Source organism: Silurus meridionalis, chromosome 7 (assembly GCF_014805685.1).
Source record: "Silurus meridionalis isolate SWU-2019-XX chromosome 7, ASM1480568v1, whole genome shotgun sequence".
NCBI classification, from domain to species: Eukaryota; Metazoa; Chordata; class Actinopteri; order Siluriformes; family Siluridae; genus Silurus; species Silurus meridionalis.
The window spans coordinates 24,872,278-24,891,999 of record NC_060890.1 but is presented as its reverse complement, the minus strand read 5'-3'; the positions used below and the strand labels follow the sequence as shown (position 1 = coordinate 24,891,999).

At 41.2% G+C, this 19,722-nt stretch overlaps 1 protein-coding gene across 7 annotated transcripts in view; it reads left to right on the top strand.

Annotated features, from left to right (window-relative positions):
- Positions 1–19,722, top strand: part of arhgef15b (Rho guanine nucleotide exchange factor 15b) — a 32,849-nt gene that overhangs the window by 2,745 nt on the left and 10,382 nt on the right. For 3 of the 7 annotated variants that reach the window (XM_046854359.1, XM_046854361.1, XM_046854360.1), the window contains exons 2-8: positions 1,883–2,326; positions 10,972–11,703; positions 15,236–15,287; positions 15,404–15,462; positions 16,256–16,497; positions 17,816–17,976; positions 18,065–18,217. In XM_046854359.1, the coding sequence (XP_046710315.1) occupies positions 1,948–2,326; positions 10,972–11,703; positions 15,236–15,287; positions 15,404–15,462; positions 16,256–16,497; positions 17,816–17,976; positions 18,065–18,217 (1,778 nt within the window). In that variant the 5' untranslated portion in view covers positions 1,883–1,947. Of the gene's footprint in view, positions 1–746; positions 770–1,882; positions 2,327–3,527; positions 3,693–5,934; positions 6,074–10,971; positions 11,704–15,235; positions 15,288–15,403; positions 15,463–16,255; positions 16,498–17,815; positions 17,977–18,064; positions 18,218–19,722 lie in introns of those variants that run through there. The other 4 variants (XM_046854362.1, XM_046854365.1, XM_046854364.1 and 1 more) reach the window with 4 other exon arrangements.

The window sequence follows — 19,722 nt, the reverse complement described above, 5'->3', positions numbered from 1 at the left end:
CTATGTCCAAAGGTATTGAGACACCTGAATTTCCAGCCATATGTGATTTCTGGTACACTATACAGCCAAAAGTTTGTGGACACAAACATACGATTGATTTTTTTGAACGTCCCATTCAACATTAATGCTCATTCGCTGTTATAATAAGCACCACTCTCTTCTGGGAAGACGTTCCACTAGATTATGTGGAGATTCATGTACTGGACTGATGCAGGGTGAGGTGAGGAGGCCTGAGGTGCAAGCAGCGTTCCTGACATATGTGGTACTACCACATTCTAGGACATCTTTCAAAATTTCTCTTCACTTAACTCAACCAGAAGACAAAAAAACCTGTTCCAGCATGACGATGCACAATCCTGTGCACAAAGCCAGCACCAGGAAGATATTCTTTACATGGGTTGGAGTGGAAGATCTCCTGCTGTAAAGCTCCAAAAACTAAATGAATGTGAACGCTGACTGCACCCCAGGAATCCTCACCTCACCTACAGTACAGACCAAAAGTTTGGACACACCTTCTCATTCAAAGAGTTTTCTTTATTTTCATGACTATGAAACTTGTAGAGTCACACTGAAGGCATCAAGGGCTATTTGACCAAGAAGGAGAGTGATGGGGTGCTGCGCCAGATGACCTGGCCTCCACAGTCACCAGACCTGAACCCAATCGAGATGGTTTAGGGGTGAGCTGGACCGCAGAGTGAAGGCAAAAGGGCCAACAAGTGCCAAGCATCTCTCGGGGAACTCCTTCAAGACTGTTGGAAGACCATTTCAGGTGACTACCTCTTGAAGCTCATCAAGAGAATGCCAAGAGTGTGCAAAGCAGTAATCAAAGCAAAAGGTGGCTACTTTGAAGAACCTAGAATATGACATTTTTCAGTTGTTTCACACTTTTTTGTTATGTATATAATTCCATATATAATTCCACATGTGGTCATTCATAGTTTTGATGCCTTCAGTGTGAATCTACAATTTTCATAGTCATGAAAATAAAGAAAACTCTTTAAATGAGAAGGTGTGTCCAAACTTTTGGTCTGTACTGTACACCAGTACCTGATTTTAATAAAAACACTTGTGCCTGAATGAATCTCCACAAATCTCTACAAAATCTGGTGGAACATCTTCCCAGAGAAGCGGAGCTCATTAGAAGAGCAAATGGAGACTCAAAGTGGAACTCAATGTTTAAAAAGAAGCACATAGTGAACTTATGGTCAGGTGTCCACATACTTTTGGCCACACAGTGTAGCTTCTATAGAGCATTTTATTACATTTAAAAGAAGATTCTGGTCTATTCTGGTCATTTTAAATCTAATAATACATTTTAGAAAATGAACCGTATAACTAATTTATAATAATTCATGACAGTATGTGCAACATATTATAAAGACCTGGCAACCCTGGCTAATATAGATGCAGGTGCACACGTCCTGCTTTAGAACATTGAACATACATCGACGATATAAATAGAGGGATGAATCACACTTTTTTCTTTACACCACGGAGCGGATGAAAGTCCAGATCCTGACTGGTCAGAAGGTTAATCTTCTGGAACATCATCGTTTCTATAGCAACACCTCTTTGAGAGAAACTTGGGTGCTTTGTATGAGCAGATCCTGGAGATGTTGATTAATTTTCGCATGATGGAATCTCCAGTGTCAGTGCTTCAGCTGCAGTTTGTTCTTTGATTAATAAAACTGTTGGCAGAAACACGTTATAGGGTCAGACAGGAGCTTCATCACAACCCGTGTAGAGCGTTTTTACTTGTATTCGTATCACTTTATATGATTTTGTGGAAATCAGGGCACATTGGTTACTCTCTGAGTGAAACAGGAGGTGTGAGGTGGTAAAGTGTTTTCCTGTTGTCCACTGAAACATCCTTTTCCTGCAGGATGAAGCTGGAAAAACCCTGAGTGTCCCCCCGCTGGTTGCAGCTCCGTGCTGGTTTGTACGAACATGTCGACTCTGGGAGCAGCAGCAGCAGCTCGTCCTCCTCCAAAACCCCAAATCCCCTCCAAACCTGGCATGAACTCTTCACATACACCTGTGACGGACAAGGACACGCCCAATAAAAACAGTGGGAAAGTCCATGAGATAGTCAGCAAGTTTAACCACCAGCCACCTTCTGCTGCAGGTCCTGCTGCTAAATCAGGACGGCAAAAGAAACCCAAACGAGCTCCTACAGTCAAACCCAAGCCCAAAGTCACGAGTCCTGGTCAGGTCCTAGGCAATGTGGCACCACCCCTGCCCATTAAACAGCGCCAATCACAGAGGAAGGAGGCGGAGCGGAACTCGTTCTCTGTCTCACGTGACATTACCGATGGTCAACAAGCAGGTAAATCGTTTTCACACACACACACACACACACACACACACACACACACACACAACATGCATGTACACATGTATACCTATATGGATTCGGTGTGGTGTCTGAGCAGGTCGGTCCATGATAGACATCACTCCAGACGTCTGTCTGCTCTCTAAATAACGCTTACAGAATTCAGACGTGCGCTTCGCCTCGTCGTCTTGTTGTACGGTGAAGTCGCTTTCAGTCCAGACGGAATTACATGGTGTTGAAGTGTGGAATAAGAGCCATGTTGCTTCAGGATTCATTTCACATTAGATACACGTATATAATGAGTTCTTCATGTATAAAACCAAAATGATTATTCTTGTGAAGTGAATGGTGATAGTCACGGGTGCAAGAACCGGTATTGCCGAGCTGCCATTTTTGGGGCCCTCGTGCAAGGCCCTTAACCCTCGGTACTCCAGGGGGTGCTGCATCATGGCTGACCCCAGCTTCCTAACATCAGTGGGATATTTGAAGAAAGAATTTCACTGTGCAAATATTAATTCCCATATATATGATATATAATTACACTATTGTACGTATACAGCGCTGTGAAATACGCCTTCCTGTTATTGTTTCCGTGGCAACCCGACTAAATTCGGTTCAGTTTTATTTGAAGAGCGGTTTAACAATGGGTATTGTCCCGAATTTCGTCAAAACAAAATCTGGCAACCCATAGAAGGAGTCTCCAGTGTGAGTCGTTTGTAATTCAGTAACGTGACGTGCGTGTTTTTATTATCGCCAAGAGTAAGAAGGTGGAGCTTTTATACCCACTATAATGCAAGTGAGAACGGGAAGGAAGTTGTTAAAAATGTAACTATAACGTAAAAAGTAATAAAAAATAATGAACGTCGCTATGGTAACCTGGAACGGAGTCATTACTGGTAACGGAGGGAGCAGAGCGCTGAGTATTTCTGTATGAAATATTAAAGAGTGGTTAATGGTGAATGTTGGGATTTTGCCAGTATGTATCAGAGTGCAGGAGGGACGAGTAAATCACACGTCTGTTTTATACGTTTATTGCTTTGTGACTTTGACCTACGAGAGATCTGATAAGACCTTAAGTTGGCTGGGGGTAAACTGGAAAAGCAGCTCTGGTTCGATTCAGTTCTGATCTTTGCGTAAAAATGGCCGAGAGGATAAAGAGGAAGCTGAGTAAGATCAGACGGAACGTTCCGGATGCCGTGAATGACGCAGAAACGTCACAACACAGAAACTCGTTGCAGAAGAAAGTAAGAGTGCGGAAAGTGGCGGAAGCGTTTAAAACGTGACAAGGACGAGAAGCAGGCGATAAAGATCAGATAAACTGACAAACACAACGCTTCTCACCTTCTCATCGTGGATGTGGGTTTGTATAGAAGTTTTTTTTTAACCCCATATACACCTGAATCCCATCAGACCCAAACTGATACCACAAAAATTAAGGCACTCAATTGTATAGGAAATGTTTCCTTCACTTGAACAAGGAGACCCAAAACTTGATTCAGCAGGACAATGCTCAATCCTGTGCACAAAGCCAGATCCATGAAGATCTACATGGGTTGGAAGACATGGAAGATCTCCTGCTATAGAGCTTCAGCCATATTGGGATGAAAAGTCAGCACTTGTCTTCACTAACATTTTTGTGTCTAAATAAATCTCCACAAATCTCCACAAAATCTAGTGGAACATCTTTCCAGAAGAGTGGAGCTCACGATAAGGGCAAATGTAGTCCTTTTTAAAACAGGTGTGTAGGAGTGAAACGGTTCAAAGTGAAAGCTGGTCTTCTTGCATCTGTTCATGGAGCTATTGATATCCATACTTCCCCGTAGGTATTTGTTTTTGTTTGTGTTTTGTGTCAGAGCTTCTGCTTTGTCCTACTTCATGTCCTCTAGAGATCCAGGTTCCCTTCCAGAGCAACTGAGCAAGACGGAGAGTGAAAGAGAAAGTGAGAGAGAGAGAGAGAGAGAGAGAGAGATTGTGGAATTCTTGATGTACTGAATTACTTCAGGAAGTGGAAATGGTTTATTAAAATCATAAGATGGATGATTTATGGCCTGTTAAACAGAAAGCGAGGTTGAGGATCTTCCCGGTTCGTATTAGCGGTATGTTGTGGCATCAGGTTTCCAGTCCCAGTGCTGATGGATAGAAGAAATGCTTTATTAAAAATAAAATTTGAAATATATATATATATATATATATATATATATATATATATATATATATATATATATATATATATATATATATATATATTTATACATTTTCTTTTGCCTTCCTTCATGTACAGCTGACTTTATTTCGCCAACGTTAAAACGAACAATAATTGTTAAGCCAGTTGAATGAATAAATAAATAAATAAATAAATAAATAAAAAACATTTATCTGATATTTAATTACAAGCTTTTTTTAAATACAAGCTTTATATATATATATTTTTTTATATACATTTTTTTTATATTAGTATTTTTTATTATTAATTATAATGAATAATAATTATTATAATAAAAAGAAAATGCTGCAAAACTTTTTTTTTTTATCTCAGTATGTTACAATGCACTAAATATAAAACTATTTTTTTTACGACATCTATTTTCAAGACATTTATGGCATTTGGCACAAAAAAAATGCCCCTATAAAAAACCCAATACAGTCTATTGCTTTCTTCAATGTACTGCTGACCTCGTTTCCCAACAATAAACTGAAAGTCTATTGAGCTGATAAAGTACATGATGAGAGAGAGAGAGAGAGAGAGAGAGAGAGAGAGAGAGAGAGATGGTATATTTTAGAGGTGGACAGTGAGAAAGTATATGTAGTTCATTACTGTATTTAAGTAGCTTTTTCACAAAAATGATCATAGGAACATTATAATACATCATAGTACTTTGGATACTTAAGTACATTTGAAAGCAAATACTTTTGTACTTTTCCTCAAGTGAAAGTTTAAAAGGACACTTTTACTGGAGTCACATTATAGAGTTTACGTATCTCTACAGGGTTTGTGCACTTTATCCAACACTGCTTTCTATTGGCAGATCATTTTTGAGCATCATTATTAGCATTTGTAGAAAAAATGCTACATTATTATGGGGTGCAATCATCATTCCAATTTATCCCCAAGGTGTTCATTAGGGTTGGAGCATATCTACATAGAGTTGGTTTTTCTAAAAAGTGTAGTGCTGGAACAGGTTTGGGTCTTCTAGCTCAAATTTCAGGCTTTCAATGCCTACAATAGTGTGCTTTTAGAATTGCGGTAAGAGTTTAGCGAAGAACCGCATGTGAATGAGTGCAAATCTCCATAAAATCTAGTGGAACATCTTCTCGGAAGAGTGGAAGTTACTATAAAAGTAAACGGGGACTAAAGGTGGAACGGGGTTTTCAATAAGAACATAATACAAATCAATTGTATACTTTATTATTATGTTCCTATGATATAAGGCATTCAAAAAATGTAGAAAGTCATGACCTAGTGTTTAAATACCTTTCTTATTGCTGGTGTTGAAGACCTACTCACCCTGTCCATCAGGTTCAGCAAGGCGTCGACCTTCCGGCACTTTCTGTTTGAAACCCATCAGCAGCAGGTTATAAATTCCTTCATCCCAGGATAATCTTCTTTTTTTTTTTTTTATTTGTTGAAGAATAACTACTCCGAAAACATTCTCTCTGGATTTATCTGGAAGTAGGTTGTTTATGTTAGCATGGATCCGGTTTGTCCAAAAGCTTGCGTAGATCTTTTTGAGGAAATGCACGGTAAGAAAAATATTTGCGCGTCTCCTTACGTTCCTAGAGGAACCCCGGACAGCTGGGAGGAAGGAATGAAGGATATTGTATGCATGTGCTTGGGGTGTAAGTGTGGAATCAAAGGTCTGAGGGGTTTTCATGATTGATGCATCCAATACATTAAAATAAACTGTTTATACGTTTCGTACACTCTGTAGAGCAGCTGCAGTTCTTGGTGTAGCAAGACCTGAAATGTCATAACTCTGAGATACCAGGAAGCAGTACGGGAAGTCATCTCTGGAAAATTGTTTTACACCGATCATAAAAATATTTTTAAAAAAATCTGATGAGAAGTCATGTCGTATTTACCATCAAGGAAGATCCTTCAATCAAAGTCTTCACGTGTTAATGAACAGCACATTTTTTCCTTTACTGTCAGTAGTATACACGGAACATCTGCGTTTCATGAAGCGTGATGTATTTAATTACATTTAACAACCTTCTTTCAAGCCGAGCACAAAAAAATAATTGCCGTAAATGATTGTACCGTAAAGTGAAGCATTCCGCCGTAAAACTTTACACTGAAGGATTCTGAAAGGATTTGTTACAAAAAGCTTGTGGATTAATAGATTTGAGAAAGAGATTAGCTCTTATTTCAGCTAGAGCACATTCCTGTCGTTGTTTTTTGTTGGACAAGTTGTTGTGGCCTTAAGCAGCTTGTGTGTATTTTCACACACTGGATCTCAATTTTCAAGAAAATTCCTGTGAGAAGTCTTTTACGGTTTTCGAGAGACACGTACGTGTTCCATTTACATTGGCGGCATTTAGCAGACGCCCTTATCCAGAGCGACGTACAAAAGTGCTTTGAGTCTCTTGTAATGAATAAATCTACACTGGTACACCAGATTACACACTTAATATAAATATAACTCTTGAATGCTCCATTTGTTTCTAGGTCATGTGACGGTATGAAGATTTTCTTCGACCATACAAACATATCTATAAATTTCCAGACTTTGTTTTCATTAAAAAAATTTTCCCTCAGCATGAAGAACAGCTTTCCACACTCTCAGCATCCGGACACTTTGTTTCTCCAAACGTTCAGCTCAAATATTTTGCCGTGTCTTTTGTAAAACTCGCCAAAGATCTTCTTCACTGGTTGGAGATTCCTTTCTTGTGATGCAGTTTATCTCAGAGCAGTTGAGGAGGATTTAGGTGCGGTGACTGGGCAGGTCGTTCCATGATATACATATCACTCCAGACGTCTGTCTGCTCTCTAAATAACACGTACAGAACTCAGACGTGCGCTTCAATAAGCCGCTTTCAGTCCAGATGGAATCGCATGGTGTTGAAGAATGGGATGGTTGCCATGTTGGTTCACTTTCTAAGTAACTTTTAAATATTCAAAATTCCCTGCTCCAAAACAACCCCAAAACGTTAAGCTTCCACCTCCATGTGTGGGGGGAGGGGGGGTCTGATCACATCTTCTCTCATGTTCTCCATCTCACAGAAGTTCTTCTCTTAGAGACAAAATTGTCCCATTTGGACTCTACACTTTCGAACTTTCTTCCACTAGTTCACGTTTCTTTTTTACATTTTATCCAGCTTTTCCATAGAAACAAAAAGAACATGCATGTGTCTCTCAAAAACCATAAGACTCTGACACATCACGTCAGTGTTTAATTCATTAGACTCCTGGCCAAAATTTATATCTCAAAATTTGGTCAAAATTCATGCTGTTCTACAACCAGTCGATCATGTATCATCAGCACAGTGGTAAAATATCATGCCGATACGAGCCAAGAGCTTTGGTTTATTCACATCAAACATCTGAAATGAAGAAGTAGTCTGGTTTCTGCGACTTTAACCATAGCATGGTTGTTGGTACCAAGTCAAGTTTATTTTTATTGCGCTTTTCCCAATGGACAGTGTTGTGCTTTTATCCCTGATAATGAAGCCTGGGGTGACTGTGGTGAAGAAAAAAACTCCCGTAGATGATATGAGGAAGAAACCTTGAGAGGAACCAGACTCAAAAGGGGAACCTCATCCTCAATTGATCATAAATCTTTAAACAATACAGAACACTAAAAAGTGAGAACTAACATGAGCACTGGAGTGTGTGATTATGAGTGATGTTCTTTCTACAGTCTTTTACAGTCAGTTGATGTTGTGGAACCAGGAGCTACTGAGCAGCTCATAAAATAGCTCAACATCTGAGATCATCATAGATCCAACACCAGCTTTAAACACTCACCAATGTCCAAACTCCACATGAAGTGGGATACAAATGGTGCTGGTGCGTCTCTAGATGGTTCGGGATGTTTGTGGGCGTCTACTTGTTAAAAGGTCCACAATCTTCATGAGGTGGGATGTGACTGGAGCTGGAGCAACCTCATGGATGCTTCGGGATGGGTAGAGAAAGAGAAGCAGTGGAGAGAAATTAGCGTAATATTAACAAGCACAAGTTGATAATGTGCATGTGATCAGATGTACTGGAGCACAAGGTTATGATATGTGAAGGTACCAGATCTTTTGAACTTTTCAGAAATTGCATTTAACATCCTGAGACGCATCTTTACAACCGTGCTGAGCAGAAAAGCATCTCACGATGCACACATTTGTCCTCAAGAGTCTGTGCTCATAATTACCTCAGATTCCTGCTCTTGTTTGACTGGAGTGGAACCTGATCTTCTCTTCTCTTGCTGTTTTAGCCGTACCATCTTAAAGTTTGTACATCTCAATGTCTTGTACATGCTGGAATGCTTTTCTGCTCACCATGGATGTAAAGAGTTTTTATTTGTGTGACTGGTGAGCTTGAAACAAATATCTGACCATTTCCAGGTCCAGTAGATGAGCAGACTCTGGAAAACTCGAACCAGCCCACTTGGTCAACCATGTTTTACAATGAGATCAGATTTTGTCTTCATGTTTGATGTGAACCTGAAGTTCTTTGTTTGTTTGTTTGTTTATTTATAAGAATACTTTATTGATACTACAGGAAAACTGGAATTTCCTTATTGGTCTTCACATATTCCAGTGATGTTAGGGAGCTGGGGTCACAGACGGTTGAAAACTTTGCTCCCTGCATTGCGATACCGGGACTTGAACCCCTGATCTTCTGATCCTAACCCAGAGCCTTAACTATTGAGCTTCTACCGCCTGTAGATAACTGCATGGCCTAGAAAACAGTTTTGGTATGGAGGCGGTCGCTCAGTGTTAAAGGACTCTGGATCAGAAGGTTATAAGTTTAAATCTCAGCACCTCCAAACTGCCACTGCTGTGCCCTTGAGCAGGGCCCTTAACCCTCAACTGCTCAGTTGTAGGCCACTCTGGATAAGGGCATCTCCTGAATGGCATTTATATAATGGTAAAATAGTTGCTAGGGTGGAAAATTGTTTGAGTGCTGGTTTATTTTTATCACACGTTAGCATGTTTTTTTGCTGACACCACTGACACACAAGGACAAAGCAAGTAGAAGTCACATGACATGAGCCGAAGTAACGGTTGAGCAACGTCTAACTCGTTCTTGTGTTCTCTTTTCTAAATATTTGCTGCCAGCTTTGAAAAATAGCAAAAATCGAATTGACAATGGACATTGTCTAAAAGCAGTTTTACACAGAAAAAGTGTAATAAAACATTGTCTAAGTTTGTTCCTCAAAATTTTTGTATAAGTTTGTTCCTGGATCTGCATCTGGATCTACATCATTTTATGCGTTGCGCTGCTTTCGAAAGTGTATTTCAAAAACACAAGATCTCGTTTTTACATATAAAATTATGTACATTTTAGGGCAATTTAGCGCCACTGATCCACCTACTAGCATGTCTTTGGAAGCTAGGAGGACACCTGAGAACCCAGAGGAACCCCAGGTGGAAATGTTTTTTAACCCAAACGTATTTTTATTCATGAACTTTCATTAAATTATGAAATTCAAATATTTTGACCCCAAAATAGCGATTTTCTTTTTTCTGAGGATCCACCAAGTCAGGCTATTTGGGAAAATTGTTAAGGAAGTGACTCCTCATTAAGGTGCTCGAACGGATGTTGTGATTGTGTGGAACTTCATGAGTAATAGAAGTGGCGACTTTGAGAGCGATCGTGTTCCTATTTCTCTTTTTCTCTACCCATCCTGAGGCATCTCAAGATGTAACCGTTCCAGCTGGATCCCGCCTCATGAAGATTCTGGACCCTCAAAGAGAAACTGTTGACCCTGTGAGGATCCTGAGCCGTCTAGATGAAGTACCAGCTCCAGTTGGATCCCACCTCATGAAGATTCCAGACCCTCAAAAAGATGATGTTGACCCTGTGAGGATCCTGAGCCATCTAGAGGACGTACCAGCTCCAGTTGGATCCCACTTCATGTTTTCAGACCTTTGTAGTCTGAGGATAAACAAGCTCTTAATCAATAATCTTCTACATATGCTGTTTCTACATCGTTGAACATTTCTATGTTTGGGCATGGAAGAGTTGATGTTTTGGTGTGGACTCTATAATGATGTATCTATAATGATCTCAGATGTTGAGCTAGTTTGAGTTGCTCAGGAACTTTAGAAGACAGTTGAATGGCCATCACTCATAATCACGCATTCCGGTGCTCATGATATTTCTCACTCTCTGGTGTTTTAATGATTTAGTTTTAATGACACTCTTGGTGTCTTGATGAGTATGGGTTTCACTTTTGAGTCTCTCAAGGTTACTTTCTCTTTGCCACAGTCAAGCCCAGGCTTATTAGGGATCTTATCGGGGATAAATACACATCCATTTAAATATGAGTGAATTTTTTTCATTCTGTAAAGCTGCTTTGAGACAATGTGCATGGTGAAAAGTGCTTTAGGAAGACAATCGAATTGATTTATTGGTAAAAAACTGAGTAAAATGAGCAGGGGTGTCAAAACTTTTGATTGACTTGTTCTTCTTTTATTTTGGGCAGCTCCTGATGGTAAAGAGTTCGAGCAGCAGAACGCGAGGTCAAGACCGGATCAGGAGCCTCGATGTGAGAAGAACTGCAGTTGCGTGTGTCACCTGCAGCGTCCCGGCATGAAGCTAGTATGGGTTCAGATGTCTGAGGAAGAAGAAGAGGAGCTGAAACGGACCGCAGACGACACGGTCACCGAGGAAGAGAGCGAGAGCGATGCGGAAGCGGGATTGGATCTGTACCAGAGCGGTTCTTCAGAATCAGAATACAGCCTGAACGATCCCCAGGATGGGAACAAGACCAGATTCAAGGCGACGCTGAATATAATCGAGTGCCAGCTGAGGAGGAAATCCGACCCTGGGCTTCACGACCTCAACCCTTTGCCTCTGAATCTCATGCAGCTCTCCAAGACTCACTCTACCTCTGAGGATGAGTCTATATACGAAGCCACCATTGACTTGATCGCTCCTCCTCAAGAGAAAATGGACAAAACATCTACCATCCCTGAAATCCTGGTGAACAAATCTCCTCCTGCCATTCCACCACGGATGCCTCTGGAGAAACACAAGGACAAATGTGTTCCTAGAAGGGTTCCACTTTCTACACTAACTGGAGAGTCCCAAACCCCGAAGCTGCCTTCTGTGGATTCCGGGTCCAGAGAACGTCTGAAACCGGTTCGAGCTCCGCCTTCTCCTCCAGTCCGAACCTGTGACAGAAGCACGAGCAACGTCTCTGTCACATCTAAAGGTAATTCTACACGTGTGATTTTAGTATGTAAGAGAGGTGAAGTCATTCACGCAAGTGTGTGTATGTGAGAGATAGAGAGTGTGTGTGTGTGTGTGTGTGTGTGTGTGGGGAGGAGAGTGTATGTGTATGTATGTGTGTGTAATAGTATGTAAGATAGATAGATGTGTGGAGTGGTTGAGGAGTGCGTGTGGGGTGGTTGAGGAGTGCGTGTGGGGTGGTTGAGGAGTGCGTGTGGAGTGGTTGAGTAGTGGTTGAGGAGTGCGTGTGGAGTGGTTAAGAATTGCGTGTGAAGTGGTTGAGGAGTGCGTGTGGGGTGGTTGAGGAGTGGTTGAGGAGTGCGTGTGGGCTGGTTGAGGAGTACGTGTGGGCTGGTTAAAGAGTGCGTGTGGGGTGGTTGAGGAGTGCATGTGGAGTGGTTGAGTGCGTGGGGTGGTTGAGGAGTGCATGTGGAGTGGTTGAGGAGTGCGTGTGGAGTGGTTGAGTAGTGGTTGAGGAGTGCGTGTGGGGTGGTTGAGGAGTGCATGTGGGGTGGTTGAGGAGTGCGTGTGGTGTGGTTGAGGAGTGCGTATGGGGTGGTTGAGGAGTGCGTATGGGGTGGTTGAGGAGTGCATGTGGGGTGGTTGAGGAGTGCGTGTGGGGTGGTTGAGGAGTGCGTGTGGAGTGGTTGAGAAGTGCGTGTGTGGTAGATGTGTATTGGTTGAGGAGTGCGTGTGGAGTGGTTAAGGAGTGCGTGTGTGGAGTGGTTGAGGAGTGGTTGAGGAGTGCGTGTGTGGTAAATGTGTATTGGTTGAGGAGTGCGTGTGGAGTGGTTGAGGAGTGCGTGTGGAGTGGTTGAGGAGTGTGTGTGGAGTGGTTGAGAGTGCGTGTGTGGTGTGTGTGTATTGGTTGAGGAGTGCGTGTGGAGTGGTTGAGGAGTGCGTGTGCGTGTGGAGTGGTTGAGGAGTGCGTGTGGAGTGGTTGAGGAGTGCGTGTGGTGTGTGTGGAGTGGTTGAGCAGTGCATGTGTGGTAGATGTGTATTGGTTGAGAAGTGCAGGTGGAGTGGTTGAGGAGTGCGTGTGGAGTGGTTGAGGAGTGCGTGTGGAGTGGTTGCGGAGTGCGTGTGTGGTGCGTGTGGAGTGGTTGAGGAGTGCGTGTGTGGTGCGTGTGGGGTGGTTGAGGAGTGCGTGTGGAGTGGTTGAGTAGTGGTTGAGGAGTGCGTGGAGTGGTTGAGGAGTGCGTGTGGGGTGGTTGAGGAGTGCGTATGGAGTGGTTGAGGAGTGCGTGTGTGGTGGATGTGTATTGGTTGAGGAGTGCGTGTGGGGTGGTTGAGGAGTGCGTGTGGAGTGGTTGAGTATTGGTTGAGGAGTGCGTGTGGGGTGGTTGAGGAGTGCGTGTGGAGTGGTTGAGAAGTGCGTGTGTGGTAGATGTGTATTGGTTGAGGAGTGCGTGTGGAGTGGTTAAGGATTGCGTGTGTGGAGTGGTTGAGGAGTGTGTGTGGAGTGGTTGAGGAGTGCGTGTGTGGTGTGTGTGTGTATTGGTTGAGGAGTGCGTGTGGAGTGGTTGAGGAGTGCGTGTGGAGTGGTTGAGGAGTGCGTGTGTGGTGTGTGTGAGTGGTTGAGCAGTGCATGTGTGGTAGATGTGTATTGGTTGAGGAGTGCGTGTGGGGTGGTTGAGGAGTGCGTGTGGAGTGGTTGAGAAGTGCGTGTGTGGTAAATGTGTATTGGTTGAGGAGTGCGTGTGGAGTGGTTGAGGAGTGCGTGTGGAGTGGTTGAGGAGTGTGTGGAGTGGTTGAGGAGTGTGTGTGGTGCGTGTGGAGTGGTTGAGGAGTGCGTGTGGAGTGGTTGAGGAGTGCGTGTGGAGTGGTTGAGGAGTGCGTGTGTGGTGTGTGTGGAGTGGTTGAGCAGTGCATGTGTGGTAGATGTGTATTGGTTGAGAAGTGCAGGTGGAGTGGTTGAGGAGTGCGTGTGGTGTGGTTGCGGAGTGCGTGTGGTGCGTGTGGAGTGGTTGAGGAGTGCGTGTGTGTGTGTGGAGTGGTTGAGGAGTGCGTGTGGTGCGTGTGGAGTGGTTGAGGAGTGCGTGTGGTGGATGTGTATTGGTTGAGGAGTGCGTGTGTATTGGTTGAGGAGTGCGTGTGGAGTGGTTGAGGAGTGCGTGGAGTGGTTGAGGAGTGCGTGTGTGGTGGATGTGTATTGGTTGAGGAGTGCGTGTGGAGTGGTTGAGGAGTGCGTGTGGAGTGGTTGAGGAGTGCGTGTGTGGTGTGTGTGTGTATTGGTTGAGGAGTGCGTGTGGAGTGGTTGAGGAGTGCGTGTGGAGTGGTTGGAGTGCGTGTGTGGTGGATGTGTATTGGTTGAGGAGTGCGTGTGGAGTGGTTGAGGAGTGCGTGTGGAGTGGTTGAGGAGTGCGTGTGTGGTGCGTGTGGAGTGGTTGAGGAGTGCGTGTGGTGGATGTGTATTAGTTGAGGAGTGCGTTTGGAGTGGTTGAGGAGTGCGTGTGTGGTGCGTGTGGAGTGGTTGAGGAGTGCGTGTGTGGTGGATGTGTATTGGTTGAGGAGTGCGTTTGGAGTGGTTGAGGAGTGCGTGTGGAGTGGTTGCGGAGCGCGTGTGTGGTGGATGTGTATTGGTTGAGGAGTGCGTGTGGAGTGGTTGAGGAGTGCGTGTGGAGTGGTTGAGGAGTGCGTGTGGAGTGGTTGAGGAGTGCGTGTGTGGTGCGTGTGGAGTGGTTGAGGAGTGCGTGTGTGGTGGATGTGTATTAGTTGAGGAGTGCGTGTGGAGTAGTGAGAAAAACTATGGGAAAAACAACAGGTGCCAAATGATATTTTTAAGTGTCACACAAGAATGAACTTAAACATTTAAAAACACTTACTCCCAGTCATCCTGTCACGTGTACATCTGCCATCATTTCACAGCCTGGCCTGGGAACTGAAGCGATCATATAGGCAGTGTTGAATTGTATTTTTTATTGGTGTTTTCTGTGGCACGCTTTTCGCCATTATGTGATCACGAGCATTTTTATGCTTTTGACTATCGCAGTGTTTTCGTACCGTGTCGTTTCCTAAATGATCTGTTCGGGGAAATGAAATCAGTTTTCCCGCAATTTCTCTTATTATTTCAACAAATGATGTGATAAAACGCACACAAAAAGTCACAACATGCAGATTACACAGTCATAACGTGTACATTTATATGGTCGCAGGTGGCGATCTCGGCACAAATATTACTCGCAATTTATTATTTTTGTTAGCAAACGTGACCATTTTAGTCGCAGTCTGGAACCCTGGTGTATATTAATACTGAAAACATCCAAACAATGAAACAGCATGTAGACTAAAGCCCTATCAGTGCTACTACAAATACTGCACAAATCCATACAACATCAAGAATCTATGCAGTCACCAAAACCATCAAGAAGAAACAGGCTCTCATGAGGTCTGTCCTAGAAAAGGCAGACCGAGAGCTACCTCTGCTGCAGAGGATAAGTATTCTCAGAGTTTTAAGAACAACAAGCAGAAGGACATTACGTTCTCGAACTAATTCCTCGACTTTTCTTTTTTAGGTGACGATGAACAAAGCGGTTCTGCTGGAGAGTCTGAAAACAAAGAGCAAAAGTAATCGCATCCTCTATTCATACTGTAATATTTATATATTTATATCCTGTATATTGTGCTGTACATTTTCCTTTTATGGACTTCCTGCTAGTTGTATCATTTCCTTCTTTTCCCAGACGTCCTATTGCCCTCCCTCGAAAGAAGTCACTGGACATGGAGGCTCATATGCCTGATGGTATAATCATCCTTTTAATTCAGCGCTACCTCTAAAATATGCCAATCATTTGTCTCCCATTGTTTTGATTTGGCGGCCATTTTTCAGGCTGGTGTTACTCCTTTCACCCCACGCCAAATTATTATTATTAGCATTTCTTTTTTTATGTAAAATCTACGGCTGGAGACTCCCTGACAATTCAATTAAACCTCATGTAGCCATAACAATTAGGCACACTTTCAATTTACAACATATACGTTCTTGCGTGAGTGGTTGCTATATATATATTAGATTACCGTAATTTCCGGACTATTAAACGCACCCATATATAAGCCGCACCCACTGAATTTGACAAAGATCTTTATTTTGAACATAAATAAGCCGCACCTGTCTATAAGCCTGTCTACACTGAAACTAATGAACTTTACACAGGCTTTAATGAAAGACAGTGTCTGTTACACGGCTTGTATCTAAACAGTAGCCTACCAAGAAAGTCAATGTTCACTGTCTTCCTCCTTCCTTTCACAACTATTTCTCTCGAGAGTTTATCTTTTGGCATCGTCGTGCGTTTAAAAATCACCATCGGTGAAGCTTTTCTCCTGATGCCGTGCAGCTCTACCTTTTCATGCCCGGTTGTTTTCAGCGTGATGAATGATTCGCATTTCCTGTAGACAGTCCTGTATATATATATATATATATATATATATATATACATATATGTAGTATCTCACGGTGCAGATTTACTGTCTGTCCTCTAAAGAGAACTCAACCTACACCCATATAGTACACGTATGTATACGTTTCTATTTTCCAGAGCTTCTGTACCAGATTTACACCGAAACCTTCATAACGAAGGAGATCCGCCGGCAGACGGTGTGTCGCAGCATCAGTAAGACGAGCGCCGATTACCGGATGGATCACAGCTCGGGTTCCGGCGCTGAAGGTGTGAGGAGCGGTACAAATTCATTCCAGAGAACGCTGTGGCAGGACCAGCCTGCAGTCCAGGAAAGCGGCATTCTGAACACCATCACGCCGGAGGAGTGCAAGTACCAGGAGGTGATTGGGGGGGGGTGTTGGGGTGTTCGAGTGGATGGAGAAGAGTGAGTGAAGAATTTATTTCTCGTAGAAGTGAATTTAAAGCAGACCTCAGAATAACAGGATCTGTTTAGCAGCAGTGTGTGAGCGTAAGAAGGTGCTTCTTTATAAACATCGCAGTCCACATTTGTTTTTATTATAACCTCAATTCTTCTGGGAAGATGTTCCACTAGATTTTGTGGAGATGTGAGTGAGATTTTATTCAACCACAACTGTGTTAGTAAAGTCAGGTACTGATGTAGGTGAGGTGAGGAGGCCTGGGGTTCTTTCTTTCTTTCTTTCTTTCTTTCTTTCTTTCTTTCTTTCTTTCTTTCTTTCTTTCTTTCTTTCTTTCTTTCTTTCTTTCTTTCTTTCTTTCTTTCTTTCTTTCTTTCTTTCTTTCTTTCTTTCTTTCTTTCTTTCTTTTACATGTCTTTCTTTCACTCTTGTATTTCTTTCTTTCTTTCTTTCTTTCTTTCTTTCTTTCTTTCTTTCTTTCTTTCTTTCTTTCACTCTTGTATTTCTTTCTTTATTTCTTTTACTGTAATATTTTTCTCTCTCTGTCTTTCTTTCTTTCTTTCTTTCTTTCTTTCTTTCTTTCTTTCTTTCTTTTTTACTCTTCTGTTTGTCTGTCTGTCTGTCTGTCTGTCTTTCTTACTTTTTCTTTGACATGTCTTTCTTTCACGCTTGTATTTCTTTCTTTTTTACTCTTTTTCTTTCTTTCTTTCTTTCTTTCTTTCTTTCTTTCTTTCTTTCTTTCTTTCTTTCTTTCTTTCCTTCTGTCTTTCTTTCTTACTTTTCTTTTACATGTCTATCTTTCTTTCACTCTTGTATTTCTTTCTTTCTTCTTCTTTCTTTCTTTCTTCTTCTTTCTTTCTTTCTTCTTCTTTCTTCTTTCTTTCTTTCTTTCTTACTTTTCTTTTACATGTCTTTCTTTCACTCTTGTATTTCTTTCTTTCTTTCTTTCTTTCTTTCTTTCTTTCTTTCTTTCTTTCTTTCTTTCACTCTTGTATTTCTTTCTTTATTTCTTTTACTGTAATATTTTTCTCTCTCTGTCTGTCTTTCTTTTACTCTCTTTCTTTCTTTCATTCATTCTTTCTTTCTTTCTTTCTTTCTTTCTTTCTTTCTCTTCTTTCTTTCTTTCTTTCTTTCTTTCTTTCTTTCTTTTACTCTTCTTTCTTTCTTTCTTTTTCTTTCTTTTTCTTTCTGTCTTTCTTTCTTCTGGGGTATGAATTAAACTGTGTGCATATTATAATTTGTGACCTGTGTGTGTGTGTGTGTGTGTGTGTGTGTGTTGCAGAGCATGTACGAGGTTTTGACATCAGAAGTGTCGTACTTGCGTTCCCTGCGCGTCCTGACCGACCATTTCATGGAGTCACGAGAACTCAGTGATAACCTCATTAACCGAGACAAAAAGACTCTCTTCTCCAACATCCTGCGCATCCGAGAAGTCAGCGAGAAGTGAGTGAGAAAAACGTTTCTTTCACTTCTCTACACAGTACGGCTTTTTGTCCCATTGTTGAAAAAAACGAAACGCTGAATTTCTCAGGTTCCTGAAGGACTTGGAGGACCATCTGGATGAAAGTTTACTCCTCACGAACATCTGTGAGATCATCAATTACCACGCACAGCACAACTTCCCCGCGTACATAGATTATATCCGCAACCAGATTTACCAGGAGAAGACCTTCACCTCACTTATGTAAGAATCATCTCATTACATATACACTTAATTGTCATATAATTATAATATTATAATTTATTATAATACACAGAATTGTAGGCACTTTTTACATCCTACAACAGTGTAGGACTGTATGGTTGACTTTTTTCGGGAAATTAAAGAGGCAGTATGTAACTGTTAGCACCCCCTGTTGGCCTGTCATGATAACGACTTTTCTTGGATGACATTTAATTCAGTTCAATTCAATTTAAATTCATTTGTATAGTGCTTTAAAAAGCCTTACATAAATAAAGAAAAAACAAATAAATAAACAATGGGGCCAAAAGTATTGGGTCACCTGACTTTTCTACCCATATGTGGTTCTTGCCCAAACTGTTACCGCAACATTGGAGGCACACAATTCTTTTAGGAAGACTTTGGATGACAGTAAATTTTTCTCAGCTCCAGGAAAATACGCTTTCCATGGGTTGGAGTGGAAAGTCTTCTTCTATAGAGTTCTGACCCTCAAACCTATTAAATAACTGTAAATGAATTTGAATGCTGACTGCACCCCAGGGATCCTCACTTCCCCTACAGTAGGAGTCCACAAACATTTAGCTATAGATAGTGTAAATAATAAAATATATCTATCTATACAAAAATGTTTTATCATCTTTCTTTACGTCAAGTCAAGAGGCTTTTATTGTCATTTCTACTGTACACAGTGGTACACAGTACACAGTAAAAACGAGACAACGTAACTTTAACTTTAATAATTACAGTATGCTACCTGAGCAACATCATTCCAGCAAGGGCTTGTTTCTGGGCTGGTAAATATTTGAGTCAGATGATCATCAGTTTAATAAGATTTAATAATCTGCAGTGAAAAAATGTAAATTACGGACTGCAGCTTTAATGAGCTACAATCAAGAAGTAAAAATGACAAATTGCATCTTTAATTAAGTGAAACTTACAAAATGCAGCTTTAATGAAGAAAAAGATGCAGCTGTATTTAAGTAAAAATTACAAAAGACAACTTTAATAAAAATAAGTCAAATTTACAAATTGTGGCTTTAATGAAGAAGTAAAAATGACAAAATAAAAAAATGAATGAAGTAAATAATAAAGAATAAAGCTTTAATTAAGTAAAAATGACAAAATGCAGCTTTAATTAAGAAGTAAAACATTACAAAATGCAGCTTTATTAAATCAAAAATAAAAAAATTAAAGCTTTAATGAAGTAAAAATGACAAAATCAGCTTTATTTAAGTAAAGATTACAAAAAGCAAGTAAAAAAGTACATTAAGAAGTAAAAATTACAAAATCTAAGCTTTAATGAAGTTAAAAAAAATAGAATGCAGCTTTAATCAAGTAAAAATTACAACAAGCAGCTTTAATGAAGTAACAGCTACATAATTGATCTTTTATTAAGAAGTAAAAATTACAAAAAGAAGCTTTATGAAAAAGTAAAAATGAAAGACTGCAGCAGTAATGCAGAAGGTATGAAATAAAACTATGCATGACACGATTAGAATCTGATAATC